A 17700-nucleotide genomic window follows, 5' to 3' on the forward strand; every position below is an offset into this window, starting at 1 on the left:
TTTCCCACAGGGTTTTTGGGGGAGAGATTTTAAAGATGATGACTTTCAAGATGATACAAAGATCACAATTGTTTACAAGGACATCATCACATAAAAGCAAGAAGACTTTCAAGACTATGCGAGAAGGTCTTGAAGATTATACAAGAGATTTTCAAGAGACAGCATTGTCCAAGGGGGAGTGTTAGAAATAGGATAGCTTTGATACTAAGCTAACTAGGAAGTTATTAATATTTGCTTAGATCATAAGCTAAGTAGGTAGTTACTTTTGTCCAAACGCTGTAATCCCGAAGGGATGTCTTTGTAACCGCCTTATAGGCGTCTGTTCGGTGGGTATATATACCCCCAACAATCATCAATGAAAGATCACTTGATTCTCTCACAAGTTTAGTCTCTAACTACCCTTATCTCTAGTCCAATTACTTACTCGTGCTCAAACTTCCCGCTCGGTCACCCATCCTCCCACTACTCTACCACTAGCACGCTTAACTTCCAAGTTCCTTTCCATCCCGCATCCAAGTGCTTCGCGCGCATGTATGTGATAGTAGTATCATATCAATCCTTTTAACATGTCGATCGATGTCATATTTCTTTATTGTTCGAATTTCAAATAATTATTTTAATAAACCAAAGTAATATTGTAATAATAATCTTGAATAAATAAATAAACATTAACTTTATAATTTGTATTATTTTTAATTATTTTTAATTTTTTAATTTTTAATTTTTTTTTGCCAAACCTAAAACCTAAAAATTTGAAAATCTTATAATTTGCTAAAAGTAATAGCAATCTTTATGCAGGATGCAATTATTAATTTTAATTTTAAAAAATAAAAAAAATCCTAAATTTCTGGAAAAAACTAAAATCTTCCTGCTTTCATATTTTCATTTGGAATTTTCAAAATCTAAAAATTAGCTAACCGGGTAAACCCGGGTGAATTCGGATGTAATTTTTTCCCACGATGATTTTGATATATTATACGTTTTTTTTCGACGTCGGATGCAAAAATTAATGCTGTTTTACCATTTTTCAAACATTTTTTGCAATTAATGTGAAAATTCAAATTTGTTAATTTTCCCTAATAGTAGGTTGCATAACATACATGAATCTCAAAAGATTTTATTTTTTGAATAATCTATCATTTTCTTTTCTATTTTACAGTGTTAAAAAAGGCGATCCACGGGGGGGGGGGGGGGGGGGGTGGAGGTGCGTGGGGAGCAGAAAAACCTTCGTGGCTGACGCCAACCCTTTTGCACCGGTTCGTAATACGAACCGGTGCAAAAGGTCCCGCACGAACCGGTGCTAATGCCCCCTGGACGTGCAGACCGCACGAACCGGTGCTAATGACCCCTTTAGCACCGGTTCGTGCCAAATCCGGTGCAAAAGCACTTTCGAGGACAGGATAAAAGCCCTTGTTTCTACTAGTGATACACGGACGACGGCGACATGGTGACCGTCTCGTTGCCCTACCAAACCATCTTCGACATCCTCTCCAGGACGCCGGTGAAGTCCGTGTGCCGGTTCCGATGTGTGTCAAAGGGGTGGCGCGACCTCATCTCTGGCCCCGTCTTCGCCGCCGCACACAAGCTCCACCATGGCCCGCTCCTCGTCGACGTTGGCTCCTTCCCTGAGGAAGAGCCCGCCGGAGGCCGTGACCTGCGGCTCATGGACATGGAGGGCAACGTCCTAAGGGTCATCCGGGGCGCCGGGGGCTATGGCATGATGTGCAGCGGGAGCTTCGACGACCTCATCTGCGTCAGCGGCGCCTCCTGCGGTGGCGTCAACGTGGTCGATCCGGCCACCGGGAAGGTGCTCGTGACCTGCCCACAACTGGACATTGTGGAGCGCGACACGTTTCCCTTTGTCGCCGCTCGCTACTACACCGTCTTCGGTTTCGGCCGCGCCGCCAAGTCCGGCGAGTACAAGCTGGTGCGCGTCGTCGACGACTACACCTGCGAGATCTTAACGGTAGGAGACGGCAGAGGGTGGAGGAAAATGCAGCCACCACCGGTCCTCCGCCCCGACTCCCAACGAGGCTCACCCGTAACCATCGACGGCCGCATGTACTTCCTGCTGATACGGGTGGAACAAAGAATCCATAACGACGACGCCTTGATTTGCTTCGACCTGGAGAGCGAGCGATGGAAGACCGGCGAGATCCACGGGCCGATGAAAATCGTCGGCAAGAAGGAGTGGAACATAAATTCGGCGGGAATTCGCATAACAGAGCTCAACGGCGCCTTGTGCATGGTTCAGTCGGTGTGTGAATGCAGGTCCTACAAGACCAGAAAACCGCACGATCCGCTCACCAACATATGGACCATGGATCGTTCCGACATGACCTGGTCCAAGGCATACACGATCCCAATGGCACCATTCGCGTGCCGCTATATGCCGCTGCGGGTGATGCATGATGGCGGGAAGCTGCTCTTTCACTGCTCCTTCGATGAAGGACGGTCATTGGTACTTCAGATCTATGACCCTCGTACCAATTCATGCACGGAGCTCACTGGGGCACCACATGACCTCGCCGGTAGAATTGGCCTTTGTAGCTTTGGATTGGACCATCCGGCTTTGCCAAACAGTTTGCTAGCGCGTTTCTTAGACCAAGCAATGTCGTTTTTCAGCAAGTAGCTAGCGCAGATAAGACGCTATGGAGAACTACCATGTGTAAGATTTTTGTTTTTTGTTTGGAGTGCGCTGGGCGTCGGTCGGCCCATCGGCGTCCCAAAATCGGTCGTTTTCCGGGCATTATATCGTACATAATTGATGCTTTTTCCTCGTGGTCTGGTCACTTCCCGGCTGCCGCACTGCGTTAGGAGGTCACGCCGCTTTCGTCGTATGGATTGCATGTATTTGTGCTTGGCTACATGAGCCAACTCAAATCTTTATTAAAATCTATATGTCTCGTAGTAGTTCTAAGAGTAACTTCAATAGTATAGCCGTTTGTTGGCTATAAGTAAGATGCCATGTCATATATAGTGAATATGTAGCCAACAAGTACAATAGTTAGTTATAAGAATGTACTACTTTTTTTCAATGGATGGTCCACCTTTCGTTCACACACCTTGCCTAGGAGCACGTGCTAGAGCTAGCTCTTGCATAAGAGCACACTCACATTCTCTCTCCCCTTCTCTCTCATCCAACTAGACACAAATATATTATTTTAATCCTTGAAGCCAGCTGACAAGACCATATTGTACTTGCTCTAATGGCAGGAGCTATCAAGTAGGTACGACCATAGTCTTCTTGAGTCGTTCATACTTTTCTTATTGGTTGCTTGGCTACGGAAAATAGGAGGATTACATGTTTAATTACAAGAGCATTACATTGTTGCCATGTGGCCCAATCCATGTTGTACGCGGAAACTCTAAAAAACTCCTCAAATCGTCGACTGTAGAAGTAAGAGCATGATTATTTCTGTTAGGGCAGATGGGTGCTTTAGTACAATTAGAGGAAGCTCTGGGGATATTACTTTCAATTATTTGCATGAGATAAATTTCAGACAATATAATATATTTTTATGAAAACGGAAGACCTATGTTACTTTTTTCTAGTATATTTTTCTCTCTAATTGGCCTCAACTGAGACTTAATTATAAATCAGTTTTTGTTGAAATATTATTTATCCAACATCATTGATGCCTCCACTACACGTGACAACAACACTCGTAACCGAAGTTCAATGCCAACACTCATAGTCTGAATTGGCTCATCGTGAATTATGTTGGACCCCTGTGGAACTTGGTTATGTTTGGTAGCAAAATATTTTTAATGTTTGTCAGCAAACTTCTAAAAAACGCCACAATTTAAATACCTGGATGTATTTGGATATGACTAAAAACTTTGGTATTGATACTTTCCCGTCCCTCAAACAGTATGTTAGAAGTACTGAAGCATCAACCTCAACCCTATGTTTTTAAAACGGAGAAACCAACAAACACGACCACGCCTTGCTGCCACCTATCGCTCCCTATCCTCGAGCTGTAGTTTCCGCCCTCTATTTTCTCAGAGTATGTTGGCGGCTAAGACATAATGCCTGCCATTGTGGTGCATATGTTCATGTGGCCGTTGTGCACCAAACTGAACTCGCGGAGGCTGAAGGTGCAATAGTAGGAGCTTAGAGACCATACAAGCAGAAGTTGCCGAGGGCGTATGACGCGACCTAGCCGAACAGCTGATACGTCAACGAAAGGATGAACATCAGCATGTTGGCTAGGAGGATGAGCAACGAAGCACAAAAGCACGTCTGCTTGGATCTCCCATAAATTCAGTAATTGGGCTATCGGGCAAAGTGGGGACTAAGGAGGACAACCTCGATCCTATGCATCATGCATTGTCTGAACTCACCCAGCGATTTGTCGCAAAGTATGTTTCTCTAAATTAAATCAATTAGAAAAGCCATGTTTTAGTTTTGGTTGAGTGGTCGAGGATAGCGCGGTGGAGGATCAGCAGCCGGGTCATGGAAGGTTGTAAGCAAAGTAATTGCACCAAAAGACAAGCTATTCATGGCATGCATAAGTTCTCTGTTTTCGAAACTCGGATAGAGTACATGCTCAAGGTGAAAAAAATGGAAGGTTGGCATTTTCTTTCTAAAAAAATAATAAGGAAAGTTGGCATGATCCCTTTTGCTCGAGAAAGTAATCATGAAGTTTTGAGAAAACTCCAAATTGATACTCCCTCCGTCACAATTTACACGGACATCCTTCAGTTTTCATGCAATTTCAATATAGCACGCATGATTAGGCGCAATAGCATTGCTTAGCGATTTAATAGGGACGTCTTGGCCCGCAATCTCATCTCCTTTCTTTTCCTTTCTGCTGTGTAAGAGCATCTCTAACAGTAATTAAAAAACGGGCTGAAACCAATTCCAGCGACTATATTGGTTTAGACAGAAAGCGGTAACGGAGTCCGAACTCGCGGCCTGGCCCGTAAAACGAGTTCGGGGGACAGAGAAACTCGGCGGCCGCCCCGTATTAAAACGGGCCGCGGAGGGGAATTCGGTTTCCAAGCCCTACTCCCCTCCGCCGCTAGCAGTCGCTCTGCCGCCGCCAGCCTCCTCTCCGGCGAGCAATCCAGCTTGCAGTAGCCCACCTTCACCCCAGCTCCGTGACGCCATGGCTTCGCGAGGTGGCTCTGCAGGGCGCGGCGTTGGATTGGGTGGCGCGGACTCGCCGCCGCATCCCCCCGTGTTCCGCACGGAAGCTGAACGCCGGAAGTTCAACCGCTCGGAGGGCGCGCGCAAGCGCAGCGCCCGCCGGTGGAGGAAAGCTTGCCAAGTACGGCAACAGCGGCGAGAGCTCGTCATCCGCCGGTTCGAGCCACCCCGACGACGAGGAGCTTGTCCCCGAGCGGGATCCCACCTTCTCGGCAGGCAATTACGTCCACGGCTCCGACGAGGAGGACGCCGTGGTCGCGTAGGTCAAGGTGATCTTCGAGGCGGAGTCCCGTGCTCGCTTTCGCCGGGAGGAGGCAGACGCCGTCCGCCAAGTCCGTCAGTACGAGGCGGCGCGCCAGGAGGAGCGCGTCCGCCGCGTCAATCTCGAGATAGTCGAGCTTGACGACGAAGAGTGAAGCTCTCCACCCGCGTCGTCGCCGTCGTTCGCCTCGACGCTCCGCCACCGCCGGCAGCGCCGCATGCAGTTAGGCCAATCGGGCAATCTTTTGCTCCAAATTTGTCCGTGCATTTATATGTAATTTAGGTTTGCAGTAACGATTATGTAACTTTTGATACTCAATCGGAGCATCAAATTCCATCTATATATATGATCATCGATGGATTTCTGGATTTCCCCGCGACATTTCAAATGCGTTTTTCAGTTCATGTTTACTGGTTCTATTCTGCGCCAGCTACAAAATCTTCCTCCCCACGTTTTCGGAAGACTGAATTCACGTTTTTTCAGTTCTTTCGTTTTCGGTTATTGCTAGAGATGCTCTAAATATTGGGTAAAATATGCATGCAAGTGTGAACACAATTGCTCCTCCAATGCATGACCGGAAACGGCTCCCAAAGCGGGCCTAAGGCTGGTAATAGTGGAGAGTAACTTAGACTAGTAACATATATCATGTTACTAGTCTTGATTATTACATTCATAGTGGGTAATAACTTATATATGGTGTCATGCATTATATCATTTATTATGTTGTAGACTCATCTTGCATTGAGGTGTGTGATGTGATGGTAACATAGCTAGTTACCACCTCACTCTCTTTCTTCATTTATTAGCATGTCATATCATCAAAATATCTTGAGATGTGTGATGTTACTAGCTATGTTACTCCCACTATGAGCAGTCTAATAAACGATGCGACTTCTCCGTCCAGCTGAAACGAAATTATAGCCAATCACTGTATGCCTGGTCCCAGAGAATCCTCAAGCGCGCCGTGTAAACTGTGATGAAGGGAGTAATAGAAAAACATACGTATGAGCCGACTTAATTGCTGGTTATGCTTGTACTCAATCCTTGTTCTATTTTTGAATTGAATAGCCACCTCCTCAAATGCATTCGGGGTCAAGTAGGTGTTTGGCCTATTTCCCATCCTCGTTTGCGTAAACTCGGTGAGAATCTTAGTGAGAATGTTGGCGTTCTCATCGGTCCATTCATCAGCCATTCTTCACACTTGTCTACTAAAGATGTATGTCACCTTTTGTATAGTACACTGCAATAATCATGGACATAAGCATGATAGGCATCAAAGTTGTAAACAACACAGTACATAAACAGAACAACTACCATACTACCTGACTGTCATGGTTCTTTCGGAAGGAGGTGGGGGATAGAGAAGGGAAACGGTCAGAAGGAGCAACGATACGCACTATGAAATAGAAGTGCACGGTTCGACCTCTCATTTGGCGATGGCATACCGGCATAATATGAGTGAAATCCACCATCTCCAGATCCAGAGACGAGCAAAAAAGCTAGCACCAAGTTTTGTACACCGTTTTTGGCCAAACTTGAGTTAGCTTCTCAGACCTGGTATGTTCGGTCAACTTGTTACATAGATTTACAGAAGCTGGAGGCTGGAGAGTAACCAAACGCATCCTAATAAAATAAGGGTTCTTTTGTGGTACCCCCAAATAAATATCAGCCCTCCATTTTTGTCCATCCAAAGGCCTAAAAAAAATCATACTTCTCCTCAAAACGTGAGAGGTATGTATCATACCGGTGCTAAATTTTGCAGCAAACAAGAAAAAGGCCTGCCGCGCCACGGCCTATTAGACGGACATGACCCGAAACACGGCCCAGGCCCAGGTGCAGACGGTAGCTGGTGGGGAAGGGGACCGGACGGCATAACCCTCGTTCCACCGCGAACTCGCTGCGTGGGTGCCGCCGCCGATCCACAACTCCGGCGAAACCGCCGCCTCGCATCCTACCACCGGCGTGTAAGCCGAGATCTCCTCCTACATCCCCTCCACCAACTATTCCGAACAACATCCTGTCATGGCCGCGGTGCGCCCTTCGCCTCACGCCGTCCTCTTTGATCGCCAAGACGGCTGATGTCTTCACGGTGGTCCGGGAGAGGTGCCTGGCTTTCATCGCGTCGCAGGCTCGCAGCGCCCGTGGCGGCTCGGCGGTGGCGCAGGAAATTGGAAGATGCCGACAAAGTGGTGCTGGTAGGCGAAATGGCCGGCGCGTGATTCGGTGGTAGGTTCATCTTCAGGCTTCAGCGACGACAAGCACGGCCGAGCCACCAATGTGAACTCCTCCTAGCCCTTCTCTCTCATTTTGTGTTCTCTCTGCCCTCGATCTCAGCTCTCCCCTTTCTGTGGTGGTATGCTGCAATTTAATTAGTACGGCCTTTTGGGAGATGCAAGTTGTACTCTTTCATCACTATCTTAGACATTGATTTATTACTGCAGGACAAATTCACTCTGGTACTGGTTTTCAGAGTATGGTTTAACTGTTTATATCATGTCAGGGAGTATATACTGTGAGCATATTGGAAGGGAGCATACAAGCAATCATGAACACCTTGCTATCTATATTGGCTTTGAGTTATTCTCTTAAAAATCTCAGTTAACTTATCTTGTTTGGGATAAAATGATGCATTGGATGTTGTAACTGTTGTTCTTGGCAATTTTGACTTATCTACTAGACTACTACTGTTAGATGGGCATTGCATTCATCTTGAAAGGCCGTTTTAGGGATCATATCTGATGGAGAATTTAAGATTTCCTTTAGCAAGCAAATATTTCTGACCATAGCAGTGCAGACACGGAAATCTGTAATGCCATTGTTCCTAAAATGTTCAGAATCTAGGGCCATAGATAGCTATGATCAATTCTCACTATCAATTAGGTTGCTATGCAAGGGTAACTTGAGATCCTTGGAGAAGATGTTTGCTAGTTCAGCGCGGTTTATGAATCATGAAATCATCATCCTTTAGTATTTCTCATATATTACTGTAGAAAGAATATAAGAGCCAAATTGCTGAAGGAACTTTTGGTTTGCTACCGTTTCTGTTTAATTTCTGGCATCTTGGTTAACATATTGTGTTGGTTCAGGCGTTGTCTCCGCAAGGGAAGGGTGGAGGAACGAATATGTGAAGTGGTAAGCTCTCCCTTCCTGGGTGGAACTGAAGCAATGTTTAAGAGGCTCCAGAATTCATTGTTCCGGTGGGTCTTTGGAGCAGCAATGCGACCTTCGGCGTAGGCCGGCGACGGCGGAAGTGACAAGCCTACCATACCACTTCTTCGTCCGATTAGACTCGGACGAAACCTGCACGCGTGTGGTGAACTTCTACCGGGCAGTGCGCCGTTGCCTCGCTGGCTCCAAGCTCCCCTACGCACAAGCGCACACAGGAGTACAATCTCATTCTACATGTGAAGGAGGTCATCGACCGCGGCCCTTTGGTGATGGAGGGCACTGATTTCTACCCTGATGATGATGAAGACCTAAGCCGCAAGCACAAAGTTTAAGACCTGGCGTGGCAAGATCGACGGCAGAGGTCTTGGTCATCATGACGAGGCATGATCGGAATTTGCTATGATCCTTGTCCCCAGCGTTTACTTCAGTTTATAATGTTTCGCCTAGCTGTTTTTTTATTGAGTCGTACTACCCATGTTTAAGTCAGATTATAATGTTTTGGACCACCTGTGTTTAATCGAGTTTGGTACAACCATTGTTTACTTCAGTTCGTCATTCTGTTTTCTTGAGAAATATGGCAGCTAAGTTAGTTATCTTGTTTGATTCACAGGAAGTAAACACTTCTATTACAAAATTAAGTGCAGAGGTGCTTCAGGGTTTGCACTTAGCAAGCCCCGTCTTAATCTAGCATCGGACCACGCCTATGGCCTCGGATATGTTAACACCAACTATTTAAGAAAGGTGGGAGGAACCGCTAGACATTTTGTTTATAAGCACAGTAGTGAATACAAATACAAGATTCAAACCGGTTGGCCTATGTGAACTGGCAAGTTCTTCAGCTGAGCTAAGGCTCTTTCTCCTTAACACCAACTATTCAACTAAATTACTCGACCATAATTGATACACGGTTCCGTTCCAAAGGCTAGCAATCAAAGGATTCACGCTGCTCCATTCTTCTTGCCCTGCCACGCCCTGTTCATGAAGCCACAGTGAACATTATTCGTATTACGGAATGGGCATGCAAAAACGATAGATCAGACTGAGCTTACCACGGCCTGGAGAGGATGAATTTAAAGTAACACCTTCATGTTCATAGTCAAAGGCAGGCCTGACCTCTTCAGCTGGTATGGGTGATGGGGTCAACAAGTTTTACCTTGAAAGTTCCCAACCCTTGTCGTCTGTCACAACCGAAATGAGCCCATTCACTGCGTAACAACAGTTCACCCAGTCTTCGGGAGCGCTACTCGAATAATGAACAAAAGATGGTGTTAGGTTCCTCATGATAAACTTGAAATCCAAATTAAACATAATGACTGAAAGGACTGAAACCCGTTACAAAGCAAACAGCATTCCCCATCCATGTCATCGTGTGATAGCTCATATTCCAGCAAGTAAGTCTCGTAGTGCCTTTTCTGTGTGTTCCCGACACCCTAAATATACATAGCCAAAGTGTAACGTTCAGCATTTCACTCGGCCTAACTTGGTAAGAAGGGAACTAATGTAATTAATCATATTTTTTCCTGGAAAATGAAGGTGGCAGATAATTGTTATCATGAATCCAGATCAAAACTAAACTAGCACATGTTATAGTCCTTCAAATGGCCCAGATGTTCAGATTGATCCCTTGTTCTTCAGCATGAGAGCTAAAAGATATAACCAAAATAAATAATCTTCAGAGAAGTGAATAGTGAATATGTACAGTCATTCTATTTGTAACAGTATGGTTGGCTGGTACCTAAGGACATAACCCAAAATAACAGACAAATTTAGAGCCAGTCTTCAATGTCAAAAAATAATAGGCAGATAAGGGAATGCAAAGCAGCGGAATATGAACTGAACCCATTATCTGGTTGTAGCAATGAGGAAGTGGACATTTGACTTACCCTGTAGATGATGTATCCAGCGCTTTCTTGGACAATGTTAGGCTAATCATTCCTGTACACGATCCGAATCAACAGCAGCAAGAGGAAATCCATGCGACATCTGATCCTGAACATGACCAAATTTCCAATCTCCAAAATACAAGAAGATTTTTTTTGAAAATACAAGAAGCAAGCACTCTGATACAAGAAGCAAGCAACTAAGTAGCACACATAAGCACAACACATAGACTTGGAGATTAGATAGGATATAACATTTGTCGTACACACCAGCATTGCAATATCTATCAGCTACCTCATTTTCCATAATATATCGATTAAAAAAGTAGAACCATATTCTTCAGATCAACAAGGAATAGATCGATTAAAAAAGTAGAACCATATTCACTTCAGATCAACAAGGAATAGAGCAATACGCTACACAGACTCGGCTTCTCTCGATGTTGCGGCGGCGTCGACCTGATGGCGGCTGGTGGCAGCGTCGACCTGGTGCCGCCGCCGGTCGCTTGCGATGCAGGACGGCTCCGACCTGGTAGCTGCGTCGCTGGCCGGCGATGGAGGATCAGGCCAATCGGTTGGCGGCGGCGGTCGCCCTCGATGGAGACGGTGTTCTGAACTCGCCTACTCGACTGCCAGCGGCGGTCGCGTGCGCTTCTGGCTCCGTGTGCTCAGCCTTGAGCTCTTTCTGATTCAAGTTGGGCCGGGCCAAATATTACTACAGAGTACTTTTTTTTCATTATCAATGCTTTGTCGGGCTGCTGGGCCTAATCTAAACCGGTAAATCCTGATCGTTCCTCAAATCATACCTCTCTCCTCTCAAGGAGTGGTAAAAGGTACCGTAAAAGAAACCTAAAATAATGAATGCGGCAATTTATCACAAAGTATGAATGTTTTTTTTTTAAACTAAACCAACTAGAAAAACCTTGTTTCAGTTTTGGTTGAGCGGCCGAGGGTAGTGGTGGAGGATCAGTAGCCGGTCTTGGAATGTTGTAATCAAATTTAATTGCATTGAAAGACAAGCTATTCATGACGTGCACAAATTCTCTGTTTTCGAAATTTGACTAGAGTACAGGCTCAAGGTGTACAAATAAGAGCATCTCACACAGATTCCAGAAAACATGTCTGACATGGAAAACTCCGGATGTTTCCGGCAAATGAGATTTTTGTGGCCCCAACAAAAACAGGAAAATGGCCCGGCCCGGATAGAAGTATCCAAGGTACCCGATAGCCGCCCACCGCGCCCCTATATATCGCGTATCAAGGGTGATTAGGGTTCGTATCCCCGAGAGCCCCGTCGCAATTTCTCACTGCCACATTTCCTTTTCCACAACTCCAAGGACAGATCAACGACGCCATGGCGTTTGGAAGTGGATTTGGTCACCGCCTGCGAATCCCACCCACCGACACCGAGGCAGAGAGCCAGCCTCTACAACACCCTCGCAGAGTCCTCCGCCTAAGGACAACCTCCCCGGTGTCGAACGACTTCCCTGGTGTAGAGGAAGCACGCACGGAGGCCACTAGTCACCTCTTACTGTGCGGAGCCAATGGCGTGGGGGCGGGAAGCTCGCGGGTGCCGCCTCCCGCTCCGCCGCCCACGCAGCCGATCTCCCGCGGTGTCGATCCATGGCGCTCGCGCCAGGTGCGGGCCCGACAAGCGCTCCCCCAAAGCAACCCACGAGCGTGGAAACGGTTTCGGGCGGACCTGGTGCAGAATGTCATGTTCCCGGCACTCAAACACAGCTATGACGCGCTGCAAGTCTTCGTTGAGGCTCAGGATACAACGATGGCAAACCCTGGCGACGCCGAGTTGCAGTACCAGGCGGAGGAGGCGAAGAAGGATCACGCGCTCCACCATACATGCATGGAGAACCTCAACATCTTGCATGGATTCGTGCATCCGCCGAATCACAATGACGACAGCAACGATGGCGCCTAGTTCGTCCGGTCACCGCCAACGTGTCTGTCTTCTGGGCAACCTATTAGGGTTAGGGCTAGGTTCGTTGACATTACAGTTTATCTTGGCATATGTAAGTTAATGGCTCTCTGATGAACCGATGTGGACTTCTAAATTTCTAGCTCGATCATTAATCGTTTGCATTTCTACACAAGATTTTGTTTGAATTTGTAGTATGATTTCCAGTATGTGTTCTTTCACTCGAGCCCTGGTACTGCATACCTTGTATCCAACTCCCCCGATGCAAAATATCCTGGTTCGGATTATCGAGGATCTCCTAGAAATGCCCTAAGGAAGGTTGGCATTTTCTAACATTATCGTGTATGACTTTGAGCCACGATCACTATGACATTGTATCAGGTGGGTACTAAGGTGAACAAATAAGGAAGGTTGGCATTTCTGACACTATCGTGGATGGCTTGAGCCGCACCCCCTCTAACATTATATCACGTTGGTATTGGCTCAAGGTGAACAACTAAGGAAGGTTGGCATTATTTTCCTGGAAAAATAAAAAGGAAGGTTGGCATGGTCCTCTTTGCTCGAGGAAGTTATCATGAAGTTTTGAAAAACTCCAGATTGGAATGAGAACAACGGATGTATGACCTCAAGCCCTATTCTATTTTTGAATTGAATAGCCACCTCCTCAAATGCACCAGGGGTCAGGTAGGTGTTTGGCCTACTTCCCATCCTCTCTTGGGTGAACTTGGTGAGAATCTTAGTGAGAATCTTGGTGTTCTCATCGGTCCATTCATCAGCCATTCTTCACAGTTGTCTACAAAAGATGTATGTCACTTTTTGTATATGTACACTACAATAATCACAGACATAGAATCGTAGACATCAAAGTTGCAACAAGATACATAAACAAAACAACTACCATACTACCAGACTGTCATGGTTCTTTTGGGAGGAAATCGGGGTAGAGAAGGAAAACGGTCGGAAGGAGCGAGCATACACACTACGAAATAGAAGTGCACGGTTGGGCCTCTTACTTGGTCATGTCACAAGCCTAATACGAGTGAAATCCACCATCTCCAGATTCACGGATGAGCAAAAAGCTAGCACCGAGTTCTGTACACCATTTTGGGCCAAATCTGAGTTAGCCTCTCAGATATGGTATGTTCGGTCAACTTGTTACATAGATTTTTGGAAGATGTAGGCTGGAGAGTAACCAAACACGTTCTGGTAAAGTAACGCACGAGGCGATTTGTCACAAAGTGTGAATGCTTTTTAAAACTAAATCAACTACAAAAACTGTGTTTTAGTTTTGGTTGAGCGAGGGTAGTGGCGGAGGATCACTATCCGGTCTTGGGAGGCTGTAAACAAATTTAATTCATTGAAAGACAAGCTATTCATGACGTGCACAAATTCTCTGTTTTTGAAATTTGACAAGAGTACAGGCTCAAGGTGTACAAATAAGAGCATCTCACGCAGATTCCAGAAAACAGGCCTGACATGGAAAACACCCGATGTTTCCGGCAAATGACATTTTTGTGGCCCGAACAAAAACTGGAAAATGGCCCAGCCCGGATAGAAGTATCCAAGGTACCCGATAGCCGCCCACATCGCCGCTATATATCGCGTATCGAGGGTGATTAGGGTTCATATCCCCGAGCGCCCCGCCGCAATTTCTCGCCGCCACATTTCCTTTTCCACACCTCCAAGGACAGATAAACAACGCCATGGCGTTCGGAAGTGGATCTGGTCGCCGCCCACGAAGCCCACCCACCGACAGCGAGGCGGAGAGCCAACCTCTACAACGCCCTCGCGGAGTCCTCCGCCTGAGGACAACCTCCCCGGTGTCGATCGACTTCCCTGGTGTAGAGGAAGCGCACACGGAGGCCACTGGTCACCTCTTACCGTGCGGAGCCAATGGCATGGGGCCGGGAAGCTCGTGGGTGCCGCCTCCCGCTCCGGCGCCCACGCATCCGATCTCCCGCGGTGTCGATCCATGGGGCTCGCGCCAGGTGCGGGCCCGAGAAGCGCTCCCCCAAAGCAACCCGCGAGCGTGGCAACGGTCGCGGGCGGACCTGGTGCACGATGTCATGTTCCCCGCGCTCAAACGCAGCTATTGCGCGCTACAAGTCTTCGTCGAGGCTTGGGATATGGCGCTGGCAAACCCTGGCGACGCCGCGTTGCAGCGCCAGGCAGAGGAGGCGAAGAAGGCACACGCGTTCTACCACGTGTGCATGGAGAACCTCAACATCTTGCACGGATTCGCGCATCCGCCGAATCATGACGGCGACAACTATGGCGCCTAGTTTCACCTGGTCCCTGCCGACGTCTTCGTGCCGTCTGTCTGCCGGCCAACCTATTAGGGTTAGGGGTAGGTCCAGCGACAATAAAGTTGAACTTTCCATATGCAATTTATGTTTGATAATTAGGCACAATTTCCATGATTAATTCCAGAATATAAAACATGATGGCAGCAACTAGTAACATGTGAAACTCAAACATACTAGATGCATTAATCAACATGAGTAGCAGCAGCGCAAACGGTACAGCATCCATCGCTAAGCAGATCGAGATATGTCGCACGTACCGATCTGGTGGAGGTGGCGGTGGAGGTGTAGCAGATGATGTCGCGGCAGTAACGTTGTTGATGACAACGTTGTTGACGACGGGGACGACGGGTCGAAGTAGACGGCGTTGAAGACGACGGTAGGCAGCACCGCCCGACTTGGACGGAAGGCGACCCGTGATGAAGAGCTCGAGCAGTCGCGCAGAGCGCTTCCCAAAAACCTAATTCGCCCTCTCCCGTACAGGATCGCAAGGACGAGTGGTTCCGGAGACTTGCTCTCCCGTTCGCCGATGCACGTCGGCGAGCGGGATGGAGTAGGCTACGATGGCGGCGCAAGCAGAGAGAGGTGGAAACCCTAACTCGTGTATTCAGTATATTTCTGCGGTAGCCAGGCAAGAGATTATATAGGCTCGGGAAACCCTAGGCAACGTGGGCCACGCCCACGTCGCACGAACGTTTCGAGTCGGTTACAGATAGCCCACGATCCGGGAGCGACCCGAACCGACTAACTGCGACGCGTCCGTCTAGGACTCTGTTCGTTTTCCTGAGCTGCAAAAAGTAAGGAAAGTCTCGGCTCGAGGCTCAATCCACTCACCATGAGCGCGGCGCGCGCGTCGTGACGAGTCGAGTCGAGTCGAGACGAGCGAGGAGGAGGAGGAGCGCGCGCGTGTAGCACTCCTATTCTCACTCACTTACTAGTGGTGGAACAACCCACCTTATAAGGTGGTCTAACTTCCTCCCAACTTTCCATGTGGGACTAAACTTCCCACCTCTTGCCACTCCCTAGTGAGCTGCCACCAACTTGGGCTCAAACTCACAAGGCTTCCACTATGTGGGCTTTGAGATTTATAGGAAAATCTGAAATCTAGTATGGGCCACTAAGTGTAGGCCCAATATTTCAACAATCCCCCACCAGATCTCAAATCCCCATTTAGAGATTTACCAATACTCGCTGCTTGTTTATATACCAGTGTTTCAGCGGAGACTGTTAAGTTGAACTTCCGCCTAGAACCTTAAGCTACATCCATTCACACTTGAACAATGGACTAAGCCTTGAATTGCAAGTTTTGCGTGAACAGGGTTTCACTCAAAGTCATGACCAGTATATGGCTGCCAGTAGCCTACCCCGCGGGTGAAGCATATGCGTCATACTTCGTGGTCTCTTCATGAGTTTACTAGAGATCACCCAAAATCTCATAGATTGCGACGTTTAACAATCGGACTCATATAGGTGTGTTATTTCTAGAATGCTCTGTAGGACAACATCTTTGCTAATATAGACAACATAAACACATTAAGGCTTGTTGCCAACCTGCCTTACAGTAATTGAGAGTTGTGCATCTTCACATAGAGAGGGTTACATAATACTCTCCTCAATTAAACCACTAGTTTATTCTTCCCAGGTCCTAATTCACGGGATCTCCGATCACAAAGGTTGGGTTACCACTATGGTGTAACATCAACGGGTCTCAAACCCATCTCCCTCGATGCACTTTCTATCACATTACGTGATAGTCCCTTTATAAAGGGATCTGCTAGGTTTTTGTCTGTTTGAATATATGTAACAGTTATTACTCCGGAGTTTCGCAATTTCCTGACAGACTTCAAACGTCTCTTGACGTGTCTTGATGACTTCGTGTTATCCTTAGAATTGTTCACTTTGACAATTACAGTTTGATTGTCACAATTCAAAAGGATTGCCGGAACAGGTTTTTCAACCACAAGCAAGTCCATCAAGAGCTCACGCAACCATTCTGATTCAACAGTGGTTGTGCCTAAAGCAGTAAGTTCTGCTTCCATAGTTGACCTCGTCAATATGGTTTGTTTGCAAGATCTCCATGATACTGCGCCACCTCCAAAGGTAAATACATACCCACTTGTGGCATACAGATCAGCTACATCTGAGATCCAATTCGAATCACTATATCCTTCAAGCACAGCTGGATGCCCTGAATAGTGAATCCCATAACTCATTGTACCACATAGGTAGCGCATGACCCTATCAAGTGCATGCCAATGATCAGTACCCGGGTTTGACATGAATCTACTCAACTTGCTAACAGCAAAAGAGATGTCGGGTCTAGTCGCGCTCGCTAAGTACATGAGTGAGCCAACGATCTGAGAATATCTCAATTGATCTATGGCAATCCTCCGGTTCTTGCGTAGTATCACACTGGGATCATAAGGTGTTGGAGAAGACTTGCTATCAATATAGCCGAACCGGCTCAAAATCTTCTCAACATAATGGGATTGCGTTAGAGTAATCCCACTCTCGTTCTTAATCAGCTTGATGTTCAGAATCACATCAGCTTCTCCCAGATCTTTCATATCAAAACTCTTTGACAAGAAAGACTTGACCTCGTGTATTACTTTCATGTTTGTACCAAAGATCAGAATATCATCCACATACAAACATAGTATAACACCTTCGCCCCCACCATAGCGATAGTAAACACACTTGTCAGCCTCATTGACAACAAAGCCTACAGAAGTTAAAGTTCTGTCAAACTTCTCATGCCATTGCTTAGGTGCTTGTTTCAGGCCATATAAAGATTTCAGCAACTTGCACACCTTTCTTTCTTCACCTTTTACTACAAACCCATTAGGCTGATCCATATAGATTTCCTCTTCCAACTCTCCATTAAGGAAAGCTGTCTTTACGTCCATTTGATGAACGATAAGACCATAGGAGGCAGCCATGGATAGTAGTACTCGAATGGTGGTAAGTCTAGCGACAGGTGAATAGGTGTCGAAGTAATC

The 17700-nt window shown here is 46.8% G+C and overlaps 1 protein-coding gene and 2 long non-coding RNA genes across 5 annotated transcripts; 2 read left to right on the plus strand and 1 right to left on the minus strand.

Moving 5' to 3' along the window:
- The first annotated feature begins 1444 nt into the window (after positions 1 to 1444).
- On the plus strand, positions 1445 to 2632 carry LOC139837834 (F-box protein At1g11270-like). Its single transcript, XM_071827131.1, has one exon. It carries the CDS (start codon positions 1445 to 1447, stop codon positions 2630 to 2632), a length of 1188 nt encoding a protein of 395 aa, XP_071683232.1.
- Positions 2633 to 7260: 4628 nt separating this feature from the next.
- On the plus strand, positions 7261 to 9132 carry LOC127340859 (uncharacterized). 2 transcript variants are annotated; one of them, XR_007874975.2, is made up of 2 exons: positions 7261 to 7694; positions 7859 to 9132. It is a non-coding gene; the product is annotated as an uncharacterized lncRNA (long non-coding RNA). The 2 variants fall into 2 exon arrangements; XR_007874974.2 differs by having other exon boundaries at positions 8504 to 9132.
- A 56-nt stretch (positions 9133 to 9188) lies between these two features.
- On the minus strand, positions 9189 to 11124 carry LOC127340860 (uncharacterized). Of its 2 annotated transcripts, none has more exons than XR_007874976.2 (3): positions 10469 to 11124; positions 9635 to 10015; positions 9189 to 9557 (listed from the first exon to the last, which is right to left on the minus strand). It is a non-coding gene; the product is annotated as an uncharacterized lncRNA (long non-coding RNA). The 2 variants fall into 2 exon arrangements; XR_011754708.1 differs by lacking the exon at positions 10469 to 11124 and adding an exon at positions 10285 to 10458.
- Positions 11125 to 17700: the final 6576 nt, after the last annotated feature.

This window comes from Lolium perenne, chromosome 3 (genome assembly GCF_019359855.2).
Source record: "Lolium perenne isolate Kyuss_39 chromosome 3, Kyuss_2.0, whole genome shotgun sequence".
Classification (NCBI taxonomy): Eukaryota; Viridiplantae; Streptophyta; class Magnoliopsida; order Poales; family Poaceae; genus Lolium; species Lolium perenne.

Coding starts and splice junctions, on each gene's coding strand:
- LOC139837834 (XM_071827131.1), top strand. CDS start 1,445: ATGGTGACCGTCTCGTTGCCCTACCAAACCATCTTCGACATCCTCTCC.